Below are 19,894 nucleotides of genomic sequence, written 5' to 3'. Positions count from 1 at the left end.
ATTATTTACGCTTTGGATTTCCCATATGAAGGTGTAAGTTTAATATAAATTAAAACTTTTAAACCTCAGCACCACAGCCCCAGACCCCCTCATCTGCCCGGCTGGCGAAGGGCCGGGCAGGTGCTCAGGGAGGAGGGCAAGGCCGCTGGGCTGGGCGCTGCCCTGTGCCTGTGTCCCGAGGAGGACGTCTTGGGCTGTGCGGAGAAGCGTTGAGCGCAGGCAGCTTTTGCTGTGAAGCAGGACTGGTGACCCCCAGGCACCAGGACATGGGCTGTGCCCGTGTGAAGTGAGCCTGCCGAGGCCGTGCGGCCCCAGGTTCCGACCCAAACACAGAACCAGATTAAGGGCTGGGCATAGCTCGGTGGTCACGTGTTTGCCTAGGGTCCATGCACCAATCCTGCAATATTAGGTAGTTATTTAGTTAAGGTAAAGCATGCTTACCTTGAGGACTATACTCATTTTTTCTTTCTGTGATAACGGGCCGGAAGGACACCTTTGAGGAATGATGCACCTCTATTCTGTGAACCCCCTGGGAGCTGACTTACTAAGTCTGTTTCTGATGTTCCTTTTGCAGGTGGTCACTTCTTTCAACGAAACTCCTTGTCTCCTCGGAGCCTGGTGTATGAAAGTGAATTCTCTACAATCGAACCTTCTTTGGACATGTATGATGAGAACAAAACCTGATTTTTAAAAAGTGGGCTGTGGGGGTCACTTCGTTTGTGATTTGATTTATGATCACCTTTCTTATTTTGTATTCTCCTGTCAGCATCCGTTTTAGAAGAATGGCAGCACTGCCAAGCACAGGTTGGGGTTCAGGGTTACATTGCAAAGCCCCCTGAGGCAAGGCTTTGAGGACTGTGTGATTGCCTGGGGCCTCACGGTACTGAGCACCTGCCAAGCTGGCCGTGAACATGGGCTCCCAGCAAGCCGGGCCATTCCCGGGGACAAAGGGGACCAGGAGTTGATGCTGCACCACAAACGTGTCCGAATAATCACATGCTATTCTGTGTCGGGGTGGCATGGGGACTTTTAAAAATACTTTTTGTGATCCTGTCTTACAGTGCATCCCAGAGCCTGCAGGTAAAGTTCCCTGCCCTTGCACAGTGAGTCACAGCTCTCTGATGTGCTGTTCTGTCATCTGTCTCGTCTTCCTGTGAGGGGCCTCTTTGCATAGGAAGGTGAGCGAGAGCCTTGCCTTCGAACCTCCTTGAGACTCTGAGCACCCTTTCCCCCGAGCTCTGCCTCAGCGACAGAGGTCAGGACCAGGCTTTGTGCTTAGGCCTGGGCAGCTGTCCCCACTGGCGTTTTCCAGTGTCTGTGTCGAGCATGATGTGAGGTGACAAGTGTTTTTGTGGCCACGAAACACCCGAGGCCCCGTCCCCACGGCCTTTGGGCTTGTCCACTGGGCTGTACGGGGAGTGGCACTGGGGAGCCCAGCCCCCCGCCCCTCTGGGCACAGTGGGCACAGGGCGCAGCCAGCAGATGCCAGCACCAGAATGGTCTGGAACGTTTCACAAGACCTGGCCACGTTCCTGCTGCCAGGTCTCATACCAGGAGCCCTCTTTCTGTCTTCGTTGGTCCGATCTCATCCCTGCCCCTGGCCTCGGCACCTGCGTGAAGAAAGCATTGGAGCCTGGTCTCCAGGCTTCCAGAAAGCTGGGAGGACCCTGAGGGCAGGTGCTCTGCCCGCACATCCAAGATGGCACGGAGTTAACATGACGAGAAACTTGTATTCTGTGAATAATGGACCCAAGAGGAACAAATTTACCAAACATGTCTACGCATCCTTTGCTATAGTTCAGTCTGCTTCTCCTCGGCAGTGGGAGCTGTGTGCAGCCTGAGGTCTTCAGCGCCTTGCTGTGGAAATGGTCCTTCAGTCTCCAGATGCGCTGGATTTGCCACCCAGATGCCCTACCCTGTTATTTTTATTAGCTGTGTAGGATGTAAGTTTGAAGTGAACACTTGCCATCTTTCTGTGTATGGCATCTTTTCTTGTAATATGTTGTTAAGATGCCTCAGACATAGATGTGTTCCAAACAAAAACCATCAGAAGCCCGAGATGGTGACACCCTTGGGGAACATGACAGCACTGTGACCAGCAGCATTTTCTCTTATTAACTGAAGGCTGGCACAGGTAGATATTTAAGGTTTTAACTGCTTTTGCTTTCTACTCTCTACCAAGGGCTTTTGTTTATTCGTTTTCCTTTTTATAGTCTTTGTAATGTAAAAAATATTTTTGATAAGCAGTTTCAGTTTCACCATGGTTCAGAAAGCCGATGGTTCCCCACTGGGTTCTCGGTAAGAAATGAGTTTTAAGACGATCAGAACTCGCTTTGCCAGAGCTGTAGCCACACACTTGGGCTGGTGCTCGCACTGCTCACCAGGCAGGTGGGGTAACCGGGTTCCAATTATTGCCGGGCTGCCTGTCCTGCCCTTGTTTTCCCTGAAACAAAGCTCAGATCCCTACGTAGCATTTCCTCCTGATTTGTGCAGTCGTATGAAGCCATGTACATTAATGTCACTGAGACAGTTCTTACTGAAAAGGAATGAAATTGCTTAAGAGGAAATGTTTTTAAATTGAATCCTTAAAATCTACTGGTATAATACTGAGTTTCTGGCAAATCTGGGACAGAGTCACTGTAGAGCAGCCAAGGAGGCATTGCTTCTGAGAGAATTTACTCTGAGGAGCGCCTTGGATCCCAGCTTGACCCGTTTTCCTGAAGATCAGGGCCACCTTCCCACTCGGGACAGAATGTCCTGTCTTTGTCAAGAAGGACACTAACTTCTTCCTCGAGGACACAAGCTTCGGACTAGAGAGGTGGTGTTCTTATCCCAGACAGCAGCCTCCCTGCCAGCAGCTGTGCTGAAGGAAGTTCCTGTCGAGCCCCCAGGAACCCATCTGGGAGCCACAGCCGCAGGGCTGCCTGCCGTGTCAGCCTTGGCAGCGGGCACCCTGTGCAAGCGGTCAGCTCCCTGACTGTGGCAGGCACAACCAGGGTGCGGGGAGCAGCTCCTCCGTCAAGGTGAGTGTCTCAGTTGCTCCGAGTCTTACCAGCAGTGGTGGTTATCAGGAAGCGCACAGTTGTGCAGTAACCCTAACCATTTCCAGGAGGGGACTATGTGAAGAAAGGGAAGGGCTGAGGAGTGAGCCACGTGCACTGCAGACCCCCCGTCCTCCGATGGACTGCTCGGACCTGGCCTGCCTCCCGCCTCGTCTGCCTACCACCTCACCCTGCTCCCAAGGTCCAGCGGGGCGCAAAACCGTGCTGTGTGCTCCAGGACTTCTGTGGGCAGGGTCAGAGTGACAGGATGCCAGGCTTGTGGCAGAAGGACCTTGGCCATCCCACAGGAGGAGCACACAGCCTCCATCCCTGTCACCCTGCAGCGAGGGAGAGCCTGCTATGCCATGGTGGTGAGCATGTCTGCCCAGGCCCTGCCTCTGCTCTGCCGGCTCCTGCTGCCTTGACTTTATCTCACAGCTCCTCTCAGTCCCAGGCCTGGCCTGGAGGAAGACCCGTTAGGCAAGTTGCTGCACCCTGTCTGGCCCCGTGGCTGAGACTGCACTTCCTGGCTACCCAGAAGGTTCCATCAGAGAAGTAGTAAACAAAATGAGTTGCTGAATTTTACTAATTTGACACATCCTAAGAGCTTGATAAACCTTTCTCATATTTTTATTGCTTCTCACATGCAGTGCATTCATTGATGTACATCCTTAAATGACACTGGTTTTAATTGAAGAAAAAGCAACACATTCTCTTGCTGTTACCATTGCTGTTGGGGCTTGGGCAGTGGTTCTGCTACAGAAGAGCAAGGAGCTGATGTATGTGTCAAGAGTCACTTTGACAAGAGGTTGCTGCTCACAAATGTCATGGAACAAACCTGCTAAATTTCAGGATGTAGCTTTTAGAAGGACAAAGGTAGAGCAGTACAGTTAGATTTGCCCATAGACTTCATTAAGTTTCCTCACTGTGACCAATGCTTATCTGTAGAGTGTAGGCGAGTTCAGTGACTGACATCCCCGGGCCTGAGGATGTGACTCAGTGGTGGAGTGGATGCTCAGCATGGAAGAGGCCCTGGGTTCCACCCCCAGTGCACACACATGCACACGCACACATGCGTGCACATTTTGGCTAGTCTAAAACACCAGCAGTGTAAGACCGTGGGCCTTACCAAACGCTCTGAGGAGCTGACTACAGCGAAGATCACCCAGGAGGGAACACACCGGACAAGTTGGAAAGTAAAACAGACCTTTATTAGTCTGGCCAGATGGCACTCCCAAAGCAAAGTAGCTTAGAGAGGCAACTGGCTCAGAGTCTGAGGCTGTTTTTATAGGGGTTCGCAAGGGTAGTCGGCAAGCAGAAATACAAAAGCAGAGGAGAGAGATAAAACAGACCTTTTACAGATTGTCCTTAAGATAACATTCAGATATGGACTTGGGCAAGCATGACGGAACACTACACACACAACAGACCTTCCTGGCACAACAAGCACATCCCTGGAACTCGATGTCTACCTGGTGATCCGTAACAGAAGCAGACAAGTTGGGGCCCTATTACAAAATGGAGTAACTGTTGTTCAGTCTCACAAGCAGATCATCACCCACCTGGGAAGTTAGATCAAATGAAGTAAGCCCGACTCTTGAGGGGAAGGAGGAGGGGTATCCAGGGCACAGGTTCCGGGAACAGCACCGCAGCCCTGGTGAGCCCCAGAAGGGCCAAGGCTTGGACTGATGCAGTGGCCAGAGGGCTGGGGTTGAGCTTCTAGGAAAGGCAAGGCCATGCCTGGGGGTAGGAGGGCAGGTGGGCACTGCCGTGGCCTGCATGCTAGGGGCTGCTCAGGGTCCCTGCCAGAAGAGGCCTTTCACAGTGGACCCCAGATCTGCTGACAGAGCAGAGTCGGAAGGAGGGAGCCAAGAGATAGGCACAGAAGCCTAGGTCCCTAGTCTTGGTGACCAGGTGGGAACTAGGGGGCCCAGGGAGCCCCTGTGGGGATACTTGAGGTCTGGCACTGGCAGGGTCCCTGGGGAGGTACAGAGACGCAGCGCTGATGTGAGGCAGAGGTTTGCTGGAGGCAGGAACTCCAGGGGCCATGTGTTGAGTGTGTATCCAGCAGTCCTACCAGAGTGGCCTCTGTAGTCAGTCAGCCCTCAGGTCCTCACCTTTCCCTCGGCTCACCCTTCCCCTGCTCCGTGCTGAGGCGTGCACTCAAGGGACACGGGCATACACCCTTGCTGGCGGTGTCCCCTCAGTTCAGATGACAGTGGCAGCCAGGGGAGGTAGAACTGCCCAGTGACATGAGAACCAGGTTTGGGATGAAGCTGCTGATATGTAAGAGACAGAAGGGCTGCTACGGGCACCCAACTTGGGTGGGACTCACTATGCACGAGAAGCGTCTCTCTGCAGTGTCCAGTGTCGCCCACTGGGAGCGCAGGGCGTGTGAGGAGGTGGGGACAGGATGGGTACCTCGGGGTGACTTCTGCCTCTGCTCCCCAGATCTCAGCAAGGGCACGTGTCCGGATGAGGGGTGTGGATTGGGCTTTTGTTTTGGATTTGTGGGTACACCATTCCAGAGGCTATCTTAGCCCATCAGGAAGAGGATGAGCACATAATGTCCTTGAATGGCTAAGACCCTTGCCAAGGGACTGGGAAAACTGGATTCTAGGTATTGTGATATCCGAGAAGACAGAGAAGTGGGCAGGGGAAGATGGCTGTGTTCGCTGTGCGGATTCCTGACTGTTTCACAGGAAAAGCAAAGCATCCTGGAGCTCAGTGGTGCCGTGGGGAATCGCTCCCACAGACTCGGCCCTCACTGGCTGGCTTGCTGGCTCTCTGGAATGCCAGGTCTGCGGGCACACCTGCCTGGTGCTGTGGGCCTGAGGAAGGCAGGGTAGCCATGGAATCCCTGAAGGGCAGTAGGGTGCAGGCATCCTGGGTGAGCCCAGGAGACCCAACTGGGAGGAGGAGAAGCCAGGCGGCCCTCCAGCAGGCATTGCATGAAAGCAGTCGCCCGCATTTTCCAGAGCGTGACCGACCAGCCTGCAGTGCAGAGGAAGGGAGCCATCAGTCTTCACTGCTGAACACCTACACCTGCGCCTCCCAAGATGTGGTTCTGGTGTCCCAAGAGGAGTGGCCCGCTAGTCTGTCCATGGGGTTGCCCTCCTGCAGTTCACTCTAGGCCGCCTTCTCTTCACTGTGACTCAGAGAAGAGACACTGACAGGACAGAAAGCCCCTGAACTCCATGCAACTTGAGTATTAAGCTTGGAGAAGGGTCAGTGCTGCCCAGTCACTCAGGCCGCAGGCCCAGACTCTGAGCTCTTCCTGTTGACTCCTCCACATGCACACCCCACAAAACACAGGCTCGAGGTGGCATGGACCCCAATTGACAGCCTAAAGGAATGATTTTCTCACAAACAGCAAGCACTGAGAATGCATTGCTCCGGCCCAGAGCCCAGGGCGCAGGCTGGCGGCTCAGCAGTGAGCACCGTTGTGAACAACACACGTCCTGCTGTGGAAAGCCATGGGCACCTCTCTCTGCTGCAGCAAACCCCGGCCCTTGGGGCATAGCTTCCCAGGTCCCCACACCATGATGCGTGATGCGGGGCCAACACGGCTCAAGTCTCACCAGTACACTCAGCTCCACGTGTGGGGTGGCCACGTGTGCAGGAAAGGATGTCAGTCCACCAGCAGGCTGGCCTGACTTCATCTGCTCCTCTCCCACCGGTGGGCCATCGCCTTTTCTACCCACCTCTCCTTATAGCTACTGGCAAATGTTGAGAGTAACAGAAGATTGTTCTGTTTTTTACAAATTTAATCCAACATAACATGGATTCTTTCTTTTGAAATTATCCTTTCTCCACAATTAAGTCCAGGTGTTTTTACACTGTGTGATAGTACTTTTCTCATGACAGATGGTGAACAAGGTACTTGTTTAAAACAGAGGGAAGATGGGGAGAGGATAACATCCCAAGCCGTTCTTTTCCTTCAGAGGACCAAACTCCCTCTGTAAGAGGAAGGCCACTGACTGGTGCCAGTGCTCCGTGGACCTGGTCACCAGTGTGGCCCAGCTCCAGGTCCCTGGCCCTCGTGCTGCGATGGTCCATGCCACCCTGGAGAGGCACACAGGACACCACCTCCTTTCACCACCCCGGCACCCCAGGCCTGGCTTGCTGACCAAGCTAGAGCAGGGGCTCCCTTGGCTGGTTCTTGGGCCAAAAATGGGAAACAGGCTGAACTCTAGAGTGGCGAGATCTCTGTCCAAGAAACCTGGGCCAGAGTGCTTAGGGAGGCAGGAAAGGCTCTAGGCTAGATGATGATGGGGTGTGGAGAACACCATGGTCTAACGGGAATGCCCTACTCCTGTACGGGAGGAGGAACTGGTTCAGTCCAAGGCTACATATAAATGATTGTTTCTGACCCTCAGTAGCTTTTATACTTGTAGAAAATTTACAGTTATCCCTTTCATATTTGGGTCAAAGAGCCCCTCATTCTGGGTTCCTGCTAACTATGCACAACATCTCAAAGGATGGCATACAAAACTATTTTTCTAACTATAGTACAGGTACTTTGGGGTGGGGAAGTTTGGGATATACCAAAATGTGGCAAATGATTTACCTTCCATCTTGAAGGATGAAAGGGAAACTATGCACTTGAGTTTTAATTCACCATTGGATAGCTTGTTGCCAGAAAGTACATACATCCAATATTCAAGAAGAAATATGATCATCAGCTTAATTTTGGGGCTCGCTGTGGGAGGCCTACTGTGTTTCGAACACAAACACCTGCCAGTGTCACGTGAGCTGACTTCTTGACACTCAGACCTTCTCAACCCTAGAACTGCTCTGGGCAGCACAGTTCCTAGGTCCACATGGTTGATGTAAGTATAGTTAACCAGTGAAAGTGTATGGTGTATACCTATGTTAGTAGTGTGTCCCTGTATGTGTACAGTTTGCTAATATAACCATTTCAATAAAAACCAATTGAAAAAGCAATTCTGGCCACATGGAGCACTGTTGGTCGTAATGTGTATAAGCGAGGGCTGTTAGGGTTGAACGTGACAGAAAACCGAACCCAACCAGGCTGAAGTAAAAGGGGAACATAGTGGCTCCCAAAAGCTCAAGTGCCAGGGGAACGTGTCAGAAGTGGTGCTCCGGCCCCTCCCATCAATACCGGGGCACATGTGCCCCCTGTGCTTCCTTTCAGGAACCTCCACCCTCGGGCTCAGTGAGCCAGGCGTCCCATCAGCTTAGGAGCTGGTCTGCTTCCCAGGAGGTGGTCCAGCCCAGAACGGTCGAGATCAGCAGTGGTGAAGCTGGCACGTGTGCCACAGCAGGCAGTTTGTGTCATTGAATGCTCTGAAAGGTTGGCCATCACTGGCCTAGACCATCAGAGGCGCACAGCCGTCACCAAGCCAGATACGTGATCCCACAGATGGGCTGTGCTGACTGCCTCAGCCAGGCATGGTTCCCTCAGCAACTGCCGTGCTGCTCAGGAAGGAGACGTGGACATGCAGGGAAAGAGCAAGTAAATGTCCAGTGTGTGCAGACGAGCTGGAGCCATCAGCACCACTCTCCCAAATACCACTTTACCTGCCTTCTATTTATCATCTCTATAATCATAAGATACCTATCTAATAGGGCTGATGTGAGGGGCCAACTTAAAATAATGCAGAACTCTTACAACTCAAAAATAAAGAGAGCCCAATTTAAAAATGGCCAAAATACATGAATAGGCTTTCTCCAAAGAAAAAATGACGAAGAAGCACATGAAAGGATGTTCAGCATCATTATTCATGAGGGAAATGCAGATCCAAACCACAATGAGATATCACTTCAATCCTCTAGAGATGCTGTAACTATAATAGAAAGACAAGTGTTGATGAGACATGGAAAACTGGAACTCGTACGTTGCTGGTAGGAATATGAAATGATACTGCTGCTTTGGAGAACAGCTGGGTAGCTGCTCAAAAAATCAGACATAGTTTTACCATGTATTTCTTTCCTTTTTCTTGGTACCGGGGATTGAACTCGGGTCCCTGGGCTTGCGCAGCAGGCAGCAAAACCACTGAGCTAAATCCCCAGCCCTTACCATATATTTCAACAAGATCACTCTTTGATATATAGTATATCCAAGAGAATTAAAACATGTTCACAAAAAACTACATACTCACAATTCATAATAGCCAAAAGATACAAACAACTCAAATGTCCCTCAACATATGACTGAATTAAAAATACAGCATATCTACCATGAACTATCCAGGCATTAAAAAGGAATGCCACTGTTGTAGTCAAGGTTTTATAAGGGAAACAGATTTAATTCAGAACACAAAATTTATAGGATTATGTTATAATAATCACCCAAAAAGTCAAGTGCAGAGGAGTCCAAGAGATCTAGCCGCACGCTAGAGGCCCAAAGAATCCAGCCCAGGATCTGGACCCCACAGAGTGTCCCCCACAAGTCCAGGTGAAGGCCTAGAGCCCAAGGCAATGTCTCATGCAAGTCCTTATCGAGGATCTGCACCCAGAAGGCCCAAAGGCCAGTGGTGGAAGCCAGAAAACCTACACTAGTGGGGTGAAGGGTTTGTGCCACCAGGCCGAGGGATCCACACTGGAGCCAGGAAGTAATGCTCACGGTGAAGATCAGAGCTCCCCTGAGAAGAACAGCAGCCATTCCCAGGATATTGAGGCCGCGAGCTCCTCTGACTAGAGAACAGCCAAGGCCGCATTGGGAAAACCAACCACAGCACGGTTATCCGAGAAAATCAACAGCCCAGGATCTTCCCCTCCAGTTCTCTCTCTTTTTTTGGTACCAGGGATTCAACTCAGGACCTTGCACTTGCAAGGCAACTGCAGTGCCACTGAGCTAAATCCCCGGCCCTCCAGTTCTCTTCTTATGCCACTGGCAGCAGTCCTCAGGTGGGACTTCCACACCCAACCACGCTGGCTCAGTTCAGCTGGGCATTCCAAGGGGACCATTAGTTAATCCACCACTGCCCACTGATACATGCTACAGCACAGATGAATCTTGAACATGTCATGGTGAGAGAAGCCAGACACAAAAGGCCACAAGTTTTATGATTCTATTTATATGACACGTCCAGAACTGGCACAAGAGACAAAAACCAATCGGTGGTTGCCAATGTTTGGGAAAGGGCTGTGAGTGACTGACACTGGAACAAGGCTCCCATGTGGAGTAACGAGACGCTAGGGAATACTAGTGGTAGTAGCTGCACAACCCTGTCATTAAAAGTCACTACACGTGCACTTGGAGAGAATTTTATGAAATGTGAATTGTATTTCTGAAAATAAAGAGAAAAAAAAGAAGCAGGCTTAGCACATACTAAGTGTTCAATAAATGTTCTTTATTTTGTATAAAGAATAGTTCTCAGGGCTGGGGATCTAGCTCAGTGGTTCCGCTGCCTGCCTTGCAGGAGCAAGGACCTGAGTTCAATCCCAGGTAACAAAAAAAAGAATAGTTCTCCAAGGGTGGTCTCCAGGATCTACACTACCTAAGAACTCATTCGGGCCCAGCAACCTGGGTTTAATAAACTCTGAGGGGATCCAAGTGCAGGGTCAAATTTGAGAAACCCTCGAAGGAAGAAACGAGACAATAGTTCACCTCCTCCCAAGGTGGTAGCAAGTATTTCCTAATTCTTGAGAGCAGAATGACATTATCCGTTTATGCTTCCAGAATCTTAAAATCATCTTGACAGTTGACTCAGTCTCGGGGACTATGGACTGCGGATTGCTCCGGCAGTCAACTGTGTACATCCACAGCTGTCAGCCTCCGATCCTGGGTGCTGAGGACAGAAACCCAACTCAAAAGTGCTCAACCTCCCACCATGGAGGGCCCTTCCCTCCCCTGTGCCAGATTCTTGTGCAGCGCAGGCCAGCACCTGGCGCCACATCCCCGTGGCGCCTGGGGACGCCGTGGACTCTTACCTTATGTTCGTCGAATTTTCATTACTGTGACCAAGTATGTACCTGAGAAGGCCAGCTTGGAGGAAGAAGGGCTTCAGTCAGGGCCGGCCGGCGCCCGTTTTCCGGCCTGCAAGGCAGACACATGGGGAGGGCCTGGAGGAGGAAACCGCTCGCCTCGAAGAAGCAGCAAAGGCACCAGAGGGGGGACCAAGGGCCGCACCGGCCCCACGGCCAGGCCCGCGAGGTCCCCTGCTCCCAGCCGGCCCTCCCGCTCCCTCCCTCCCTCCCTCCCAGCAACGGAGACCTCTCCCGAAGCGCCCAGACCGCGCTCTACCGACTTCCTAGGCGCCTCGCCTCTGGTTCGACGCGGCTGACAGCAGGAATAACCATCACACCCGCGTCCCACCGCTGCCCTTGACCTGAAGGGCAGGAGCCGCCCAGCTGCCCCGCCCGGTGAAGGCCCAGTCGCCCTCGCTCCCGCGCACAGACCGAGCGGGAACCGCGGGCAGCGTCCGAGCCGCGCCGGCGCCCCCTGCAGGCCGGAGCTGGGGGGCAGGGGCGGTGGCGTGTGTCGCCCTCGGGGCTTCCGCAGGAGCGCGCTGGCTCCGGAAGACGGCTCGTCCCGGCTCGAGGGAGCGTCCTGCCTGACGCCCTTCGAGCTGCCAGCTCTGCCCTCGTCCGCACCGGCGCGGGGCTGCGCGGCCGGCCGCAGGCACAGCACCAGCACGGCGGCCCCCCCCCCGCCCGCAGGGCGCCGCGGCCACCAGGGGGCGCCGCCCGCCCTCCCTCCCTCCCTCCCGCCGCCTCCTTCCCTCCCGCCGCCTCCTTCCTGCCGCCTCCTTCCTGCGTGCGGCGCGGGGCGCTTCCGCTTGGCCCGGCCCGGCCCGGAGCGGCGCGGCGATGTGGCTCGGCCCGGAGGAGGTCCTGGTGGCCCACGCGCTGTGGGTGACGGAGCGCGCCAACCCCTTCTTCGTGCTGCAGCGGCGCCGGGGCCACGGCAAGGGCGGCGGCCTCACGGGTGAGCGCGGCCGGGCGGGCACGCGGGGCGCGGGGCGGGGCTTCGCGGCAGACCCCGCGCCCTGCCTCGGTTTCCCCGCTATCCGTCTCGGGCCGGCGGAGGCCTCGGAGCCGCCCGCGGAGCTCGTCAGGGGCGGTGGCGCCCGCGCGTGGGCGGGACAGGCCGAGCTCCCTGAGTGAGTGCGGGCGACGCCGCTCCCCGGTGACGCGGCCAAGGAGGCCTGAAAATACTTGCGTGCGCGTGTGGTTCCGGGGACCGACGGGGCTTCACACGGAGCTGCGTCCCAGCCTGCTCTGGTGCTGTTCTTATTTGCATCTTTATTTCGAGGCGGTGTCTCACCAAGCGACCAACTCGCCCGCCCAAGCTGGGCTCAGGCACGCCCTCCTCCTGCCTAGCCTCTCAGCGCGGGGGTCACCGGCATGGACCGCGCCGCACCTGCCTTGCCGGATCATTTAATTAACCAAGAGAGTAAATCAGACAAACAACGGCAGAAAATATTTTGAAAAATGGTAGTAGGTACATATTTCTTGCGGATCTGTCAGGAAATAGCGACATCGACAAAGATAGCACAGTCCCGAACTGTGTGTGTGAGAGAGAATTTGAAATGCTCTGAAGTGCTTCCATTAGGAGATGAAAAAGTCAGATCAGTTTTTCCACATTTCACTGTTCTAAAAATTTACATGTCCTTTTTTAGCCCATGACTTTTGAGGCTGGAAGAAACTTCGTGAAACCTTTAAAAACAAAAATTTGCTATCCATGGCGGAAGAAAGCCTGCACTGTCTTCCTCTTCTTGATATGGAAGACGGTGTTACAAAATCAGCGTCTTGTGAAGAAGCAGAGTTTCCAGCCAGAAATGGAGGCGGGACATGTTACGCAGTGTGCCCCCAATTTAAGAACGAGTCCGCTGTGTCTTGCACACCTTTGACACAGAGTTACAATGTAAAGCATCGACCAGAGCCCAGCTCCATCACATCTATGCAAGTTTCCAGCTCCAGCAAGTGTTTCTGAGCGGAAGAAAGAGCAGCTGTTTCTCGGAAGTGGGCGGGTGCGGAGGGGCCAGGCGCCGGGCCCTGCTCTGGGTGTGGTCCGAGCGCACTGTGGAGGCCAAGGCTGCGTCCTCACCCTGCCCCTCTCTCTGCCCTGTCCAGGTCTTCTCGTGGGCACCCTGGACGTGGTGCTGGACTCCAGCGCCCGCGTGGCTCCCTACCGCATCCTTCACCAGACCCAGGACTCGCAGGTCTACTGGACCGTGGCGTGCGGTAGGTGCCCAGAGTCTCACGCTCACACCTCAGGGCGAGATGACCCCAGTTCCCCTCAGACAGTAGGGCCGGGCTGCAGGGTGAGGCAGCTGGGAGCAGTTTCTGGGCCGCGCGGGCGGGGCACAGCCCCAGGCCTCCCTCTCCCTCCGCCTCGACGCCCCAAGGATGCACTTGGGCTTCGTGTTTCAAATTTGTCCCCTGGCTGACGTTTCCTTGTGACTCCGTGGGCGTCCAGCCCTCCCTGGCTTTGCCCCCAGGCAGAGCGCTGGAGCACTGTTGCTTCTTCCTGGGTACAAGGAGATGGTGCACCTTCCGGAGGGAGTGTGCAGTAGGGAAGCCTCGCTCCCGTGAGCAGTGAGCAGTGGTGCTTCTTGAATAAGCTCAGTGCTGATGGAGCAGCAGCGGATGTTAAATAATCTGTCTAAACAAAGGCACAGCACTCTGAAAAGCTGAGGCCGGAGAGTGACAAGTTGGAGCCCAGCTTTGGCAATCCAAAAAGACCTTATCTCACCGGGTGTGATGCCACAGGCCTGTAGTCCCAGCACTTGGGAGGCCGAGGCAGAAGGAGTGCCATGAGTTCAAGGCCAGTCTGAGCTACATAGCAAGACCCTGTCTCAAACAAACAAACAAACAAAAAACCCAGAGACCTTATCTCAAAACAAAATATTAAAAAATGGGCTGGGGATATAGCCCCAGTTTCGGTTTAACCCTCAATACCATAAATCAGAAACAGACACAGCAAAGACATGCCTTGAGCATTTGATGAGGACGCTGGGGTCAGAGCCTGTGGGAACCTGGCCCTGGGTTCCTGCCGAGGGAGTGGTCCTCCCGGGAGTGTCCCGGACCTCAGGAAATGCACCTGCCCGAGCAATGGGAGCCCATGCAGCTGTGCTGGGTGGGACAGAGCCTGCTGCCCCAGTGTGGGAGGAAGTCCCGTCACAGGCACTGAGGGCACAGCCTGCACTTGAGGTGGCGGCTCTGTGCCGGGCACCTCCTGAGCCTCCAGTGAGGGCCTGGGTCCTCTCTGCTCTGAAGACTAGGAGCCTGTATCCCAGAGGGTAAGTAACCTGCCCAGGTCACACAGTGCTGCCGCTCAGACCCGGAGCAGAGTGCCGCCACCAGCCACTGCTGCAGGCCTGTGAGCCTGTCCTCCATGACCTGCGGCCAGGCGGGGAAGGGTGAGGAGACTGACTGGGAGCCTCGGAGGTCGAGCTCCGTCCAGAGTGGGGCTCCGCCCGGCACCGACCCTCGGTGACCGTCTCCCTGCGCGCTTGGGTGGATTCAGTTAGGGCTCAGAAGGTGAGCCCCGTGGGGCAGTCCAGGAGGGCCAGCCCGGCCCAGTGGGAGGTGCACTTGGCAGGAGCCGAGGGCTGCTGGGTGCCTTTCTTTTGTTTTTGTTTTTGGTTTGTGTGTTTTTAAGGTACTGGGGTGTGAACCCAGGGCCTTTGGGTTGAGCTAAATCCCATCCCTGGCCCTTCTTATTTTTTATTTTGAGACAAGTCCTCACTAAATCCTTACATTGCCCACACTGGGCTGGGATTCACAAGACCCCTGCCTCCTCCCTGAGCGCTCGGGGCACAGGCGTGCGGCACCGTGCCCAGCTGAGGCAGGGGCTTTTGACACAGGCCCTGCGGACGGGCGTCTGTCTCGCCCTCGTCCTTTCTCGGGTAGTGGATGGGCAGAGGACCAGGAGTGGCACCAGGGAGGGCAGGGCAGAGCGTCCGGTGCAGGCTGGGGCCCCTTTAGTGGCTGGAGCTGGGGACAGGCCCCTGCTGCGGACCCCACCTGGGCCCAGACCACAGCCCGCCTTGGCCCCTCCCCACACCCCCTTCCCCTCCGAGGAGTGGGGCCTCAGAAGCAGCCCCCAGAACCGGGCAAGGTCCTGCCGCACAGCAGCTGCAGCCCCTTCGCTGGCGATGAGGGAGTGCAGGGACTGTGCCTGCACCGCAGCCCCCTGGGCCCCGCTCACACGAAGCTGCAGACAGGCCCTGCTCGGGACCTGGGCTCCCCACCTGACCTCCCTCAGACCCCGCCCTGCCTGCCTGCTCCTCTGCGCCTGACACAGCTCCAGCTGTGTTTGTACACGGGCGCCTCTCCCGGTAGGCCACAAACTCCCAAGGGCAAGGCGGGGCTCTGCGGCCTGGCAGCGATTCTGGCGTGGTCATGCTCTGCTGGGTGGCCCTGGGTGACTGACCAAACCCTGCATCTCACCCTCATCCTTTAAAGTGGCACCTCTCTCCTCGGGTTACAGGAAGCTCCAGAAACCTGGGAAAACAACAGTGGCTGTTAATGACCTAGTACTTATTCCCACTACCTCACGCATGGCTCAGGCTAGGCGTTTTCTCAGTACTAAATGAGGGTTAAGTTACGTTTAATAATAATTCTTATAAATGCACATACATAAGCATTTTTTTACATAAACATTTATAATTTAAATGCAGCGAACCCAAACAGGTAACATGGAAAAGGTGTCTTCTGCTTTAGATTGGCAGGAAAGTGTATGTAAAAGAAAACACCATGGTAGAGTTCCATCTTGTGTGTGCTTTTCACTTCTGAATTCAGCTGTGGCTTCCTGGAAAAACAACAGCGAGAGAAATTCTTCCTCTGTCACCTAGACCTTGGCTTCTATGCAACAGGGTTATAAAGCCATTTAAAATGTGAAAAAGGAAAATACATTGATGATTTAGGGGACCTACAGCGAAAAATTTTCTTCAGTACTGGAGAACAAACCCAAGGCTGCTCTCCCACTGAACTACATCCCCAGTCCTTTTTAGCTTTTATTTTGAGGCAGGGGCTCACTGAACTGCCCAGGTGGGGCACCAACTTGTGATGTTCCTTCCTGAGCCTCCCAGAGGGCTGGGGCCAGGCATGTGTCCCATGCCAGGCTTCAGGGGAAATTCCCATTGCCTGTTGTGACTCACTGTGAGTTGTGTAATTATGGGGCAGTCGTTTTCACGTGGGCATTCTCCTGCAGGCCCTTTGGGGAGGATCTTTCCTGTGGAATTGCTTCTTGGGTTGGTGAACCGCTTGAGCAGATAAGACACAAACAGCCCTGAGCAAGACAGGCCTGTGACCGCGTGACAAGTGGGTGCCCTGGGTTGGCAGGGGTGACAGGCGCCAAGACCAGCCATGGAGGGGTCAGTGTGATACACTCAGCTGGCACAAGCATGATGCCAGGTGGGCAAGCACCAAGAGGCTGGAAATTCGGGTTTGGAGACAGTGCAGTGGCAGAGCAGGTGCACGAGGCCTGGGTTCCATCCTGCACTGGTTCAGCCAATGTCACGTGTGCTTCTTGGCCAGAGCTCCCTGTACTCCGAGTGTGTGGGCCTCCATGTGCCTGGGCAGCTGGCAGCCCCCGGGCCACCCAGGACAGCTGAGAAGGATATGGGTCGTTCACTCCTTTATCCCTGTGTTCATTCATTCAGAACATAGCTTTTGATTGTAAACTCCATGGCAGATACATGCAAAACCCCAAGGAGTTCATTGTCGGGGAGCAGCAGGACAGGCAGAAAGCTTCGCTTCCTTTGCTTTCCTCCCAGTACCTGATGGGGGTGAAAAGTCCTCCCCCGTTGGGGAGTAGCATTGTGCTGCCTTCTCGAAGTTTCTGCGTCTCTCCGGGGCCTGGAGGACCCTCTAGGGCCCACGACCTAGAGGACAGAGACCCCCTCCTCGACAGTTGGATGTGAGGGGAGAGCTCAGCAGGAGAAACTGAGGAGAGGGCCGGCTGCCCAGGGCACCGCTGCCTGCAGGAGGCTCAGCGAACGCCCATTGGCACCCGGACTCTCGGGAGTGAGCCGGAGCTCCTCTGCAGGGTCTGACGGAGCCTGATTGTCTCCTCCGTGGGAAGAGCGCATGTCCTGGCTGCCAGATGAGACACACAGACTGCCCAGTCGGAGGACACCTGGGGATGAGTGTCACTCTTGGCGTCGGGAGGGACGAGGCTTTGTCTCCCTCTCAGCGCTGAGGTTCTGCCTGGCTTTTCAGTCTTTTGAGTTTTACCAGGACTGTTTACATGCTTTTGTGATATACGTATCTAGTTTTGGGGTTTTTTTGTACCGGGGATCAAACTCAGGACTTTGTGCTTGCCAGGCGGGTGAGGAGCCACTGAGCTGCATCCCCGGGCTGCACTCCTGAGTTTAGGAAGAAAAGAGTAGGCAGGCACCATGGCATCGCGCACGCCGTAATCCCAGCTTCCTGGAAGGCTGCGGAAGGAGGATTCGCATTTCAGCCAGCCTGAGCAGTTCAGCCAGACCGTGCCTCAAACCTGAGCAAAAGGAGGAGCAGGAGGGGTTTGCTGAACAGCTAGAAGATTATGGTGACTTGGACACGGCAAGATCGGGCACCCGTTTTAATTTCTCCCCTTGGTTTGTGTTTGAGACTTGGGCTCACAGTTTCCTCTATTTCACCAAACCCCCCAGGTTCTTCCCGTAAAGAGATCACGAAGCACTGGGAATGGCTGGAAAACAACTTGCTGCAGACACTGTCCATCTTTGACAACGAGGAAGACATCATCACGTTTGTCAAGGGCAAGATCCACGTGAGGTTCCCTCCCCTCCCCAGCCTTTCTGATTCCTGCGGCCACCGTGTTTGGGGGAGAATTGCATGCGAGCTGAGCAGTACAGGCTGCTTTTCTTGTTGTGAGTCTCTAGACAGTAGTGTGACAGCTGTTTCTGTGGCCTTTGCATTACAGTTCACGAGTCACCTCGAGATGATTTAGAGCACAGGCTGGTGTGTATCGGTCACACACAGACAATGCACCATTTACGCAGGACTTGCTATCTGGGGAGTCCTTATCTGTGGGGACCCTAGAAGCCGTCCCTGTGGGCACCTCTTCAAACAACAAGGTGCAGGTCTCATTCCATTCTAGAGGGATGGAAAGCGAAGTGGCCGCCTGCTCTCATAGAGCCAGAACAGGCAGTTGAGCTGATTCCCATTGCTGAGGCTGGACCTGGACCTGGACCATCCCTGGGCCCTGTGTCAGAGGCTCAGTCTCCAGCCCTGGGCGCTATGGGAGCTGGGGCTGCTGGGAGGAAGTGAGCTGGTGGTGTTCTCCTCGTGGGGGCCCAGGCCCAGGCCTTGGGGGGACGTTGGGGCCCAGCTTCTTCCTCTCTCTGCTTTCTAACTGCCGTGACATGAAGAGGGCTCTTGCACCTCGAGTTCCCCACTGTGACAGGCAGCACCACCCTGGCCCAGAAAGTGCAGCCCGATTCAGCCCTTCTTCCCCATGAGCCTAGCACCTGCAGCATCTCTCAGAGAAAGCAGACCACACGGGACCCCTCTCAGGAGCTTCTTTCCCTTTCCTTTCCTGCCTTCTAGAGGCCACTTACATTCATTGGCTCCTGGCCCTGTCCATCACCCTTTTTCTTCTCCAGTCCTGGGACTTGGACCCAGGGTCTTCACACTGAGCTAAATTCCCAGCCTTTTTTCAATTTGACACAGGGTTTGACTAAGTCACTAAACTATCCAGACTGAGCTTGAAGCTGCAACCCTCCTGCCCCAACCTCCCAGAGTGCTGGATTACAGGCATACGATACCACATCTGGCTCCTGTCCTTCATTCACCTTCACTGCCAGCAACATAGCGCCTTCAGGCTAATCCCTTGCTCCCTCTGCTGCCCTTTCCTCCATTCTACCTCCCTACGACTCTGACCCTCTTGCCTCCTCTTTGTAAGCGTGATGCTGATCGTACTGCATTCACCTAAATGATCCGGAGCCCTCTCCCCTCTCAGGACCCTCATTTACATCTGCAGAATCCCTGTACTGTACCAGGTAACGTAGTCCAGCATGCTGGGGTTAGACTTAGGCATTCAGCCCCACTACATAAAGTAACGTTTAAGTGCAGGTCGGGCAAGAAACTGAAAACCTGAAGAACCTTCAAACTGAGGTTTTGTGTTTTGGTTTTTTGAGACAGGGTCTCACTAAGTATTCCAGGCTGGCCTGGAACTCGAAGGCAATCCTGCCTCAGCCTCCTGAGTACTGGGATCACAGGCATCTAATACCACACCCAGCTTAAAACTATTGAAGAGGGCCAGGGATTTAGCTCAGTGGTTTCAGTGCCTGCTGCGTAAGCGCAGGGACCCAAGTTCGATCCCCGATACCAAAAAAGAAAAAAAAAAACTATTAAAGAAACTGAGTCAGCAATTTAACATCCTGCCAGTGATATTTTTACAGATGGTTTCCATCTACAACACACAAAGTTGCAACCTCATGATCCATACTTATTCTGAGAAGGTCAAAAATAGGGTGAATGTGGCCAGGTGTGATGGTGCATACCTATAATTCCAGCACGCTGGGCGGCTGAGACAGGAGGATTGCAGGTTCAGGCTCAGCATGGGCAACTGAGTGACTTAGCAAGACTGGCTCAAAATAAAAAATATTTTTGGGCCAGGGATTTAACTCAGTGGAGGTCCCGAGTTTGTGCAAGGTCCTGAGTTTGATCCCTGGTACCAAAAAAAATAAAGTCAAATGCCCTAGTACTGCTAAGTAAAATGTCTAAATTTTTAAAAAAGATTTTTATCATAGTAAAAGCCTCGTTAGTCCCTTCTCAAAATACCCAAGCAGGTTTGTTTGGGCCCTTGGGTTTGGAGGGTCCAGTTTGGGACCATGGTGAGGTGCACAGCATGGGAGATGGGGCAGAGCAGGGCCACCCGGCTGTGAACCAGGAGCAAACGGGACAGGGAGGGGCTGGGCCTCGGGGAC

At 54.2% G+C, this 19,894-nt stretch overlaps 2 protein-coding genes and 1 long non-coding RNA gene across 8 annotated transcripts in view; 2 read left to right on the top strand and 1 right to left on the bottom strand.

Moving 5' to 3' along the window:
• Positions 1–7,988, top strand: part of Rnf130 (ring finger protein 130) — a 129,824-nt gene extending 121,836 nt beyond the window's left edge. For both annotated transcript variants that reach the window (XM_087194649.1, XM_013065256.3), the window contains one exon: positions 575–7,988. In XM_087194649.1, coding sequence (XP_087050775.1) covers positions 575–684 — 110 coding nt within the window. In that variant the 3' untranslated portion in view covers positions 685–7,988. The remainder of the gene's footprint in view (positions 1–574) is intronic.
• Positions 7,989–10,339: 2,351 nt separating this feature from the next.
• Positions 10,340–11,696, bottom strand: LOC147823040 (uncharacterized). Of its 2 annotated transcripts, none has more exons than XR_015444689.1 (2): positions 11,224–11,696; positions 10,340–11,046 (listed from the first exon to the last, which is right to left on the bottom strand). It is a non-coding gene; the product is annotated as an uncharacterized LOC147823040 (long non-coding RNA). The 2 variants fall into 2 exon arrangements; XR_015444688.1 differs by having other exon boundaries at positions 11,254–11,696.
• A 50-nt stretch (positions 11,697–11,746) lies between these two features.
• Positions 11,747–19,894, top strand: part of Tbc1d9b (TBC1 domain family member 9B) — a 32,919-nt gene continuing 24,771 nt past the window's right edge. For 2 of the 4 annotated variants that reach the window (XM_004836737.4, XM_087194632.1), the window contains exons 1-3: positions 11,748–11,937; positions 13,086–13,196; positions 17,615–17,733. In XM_004836737.4, coding sequence (XP_004836794.2) covers positions 11,820–11,937; positions 13,086–13,196; positions 17,615–17,733 — 348 coding nt within the window. In that variant the 5' untranslated portion in view covers positions 11,748–11,819. Of the gene's footprint in view, positions 11,938–13,085; positions 13,197–17,614; positions 17,734–17,769; positions 18,965–19,894 lie in introns of those variants that run through there. The other 2 variants (XM_004836736.4, XM_021242465.2) reach the window with 2 other exon arrangements.

This window comes from Heterocephalus glaber, unplaced genomic scaffold (assembly GCF_053883595.1).
Source record: "Heterocephalus glaber isolate CG9 unplaced genomic scaffold, H.glaber_assembly_v1.0 deba00001606, whole genome shotgun sequence".
Lineage (NCBI taxonomy): Eukaryota > Metazoa > Chordata > Mammalia > Rodentia > Bathyergidae > Heterocephalus > Heterocephalus glaber.
This window is presented reverse-complemented; position numbering and strand designations above follow the sequence as displayed.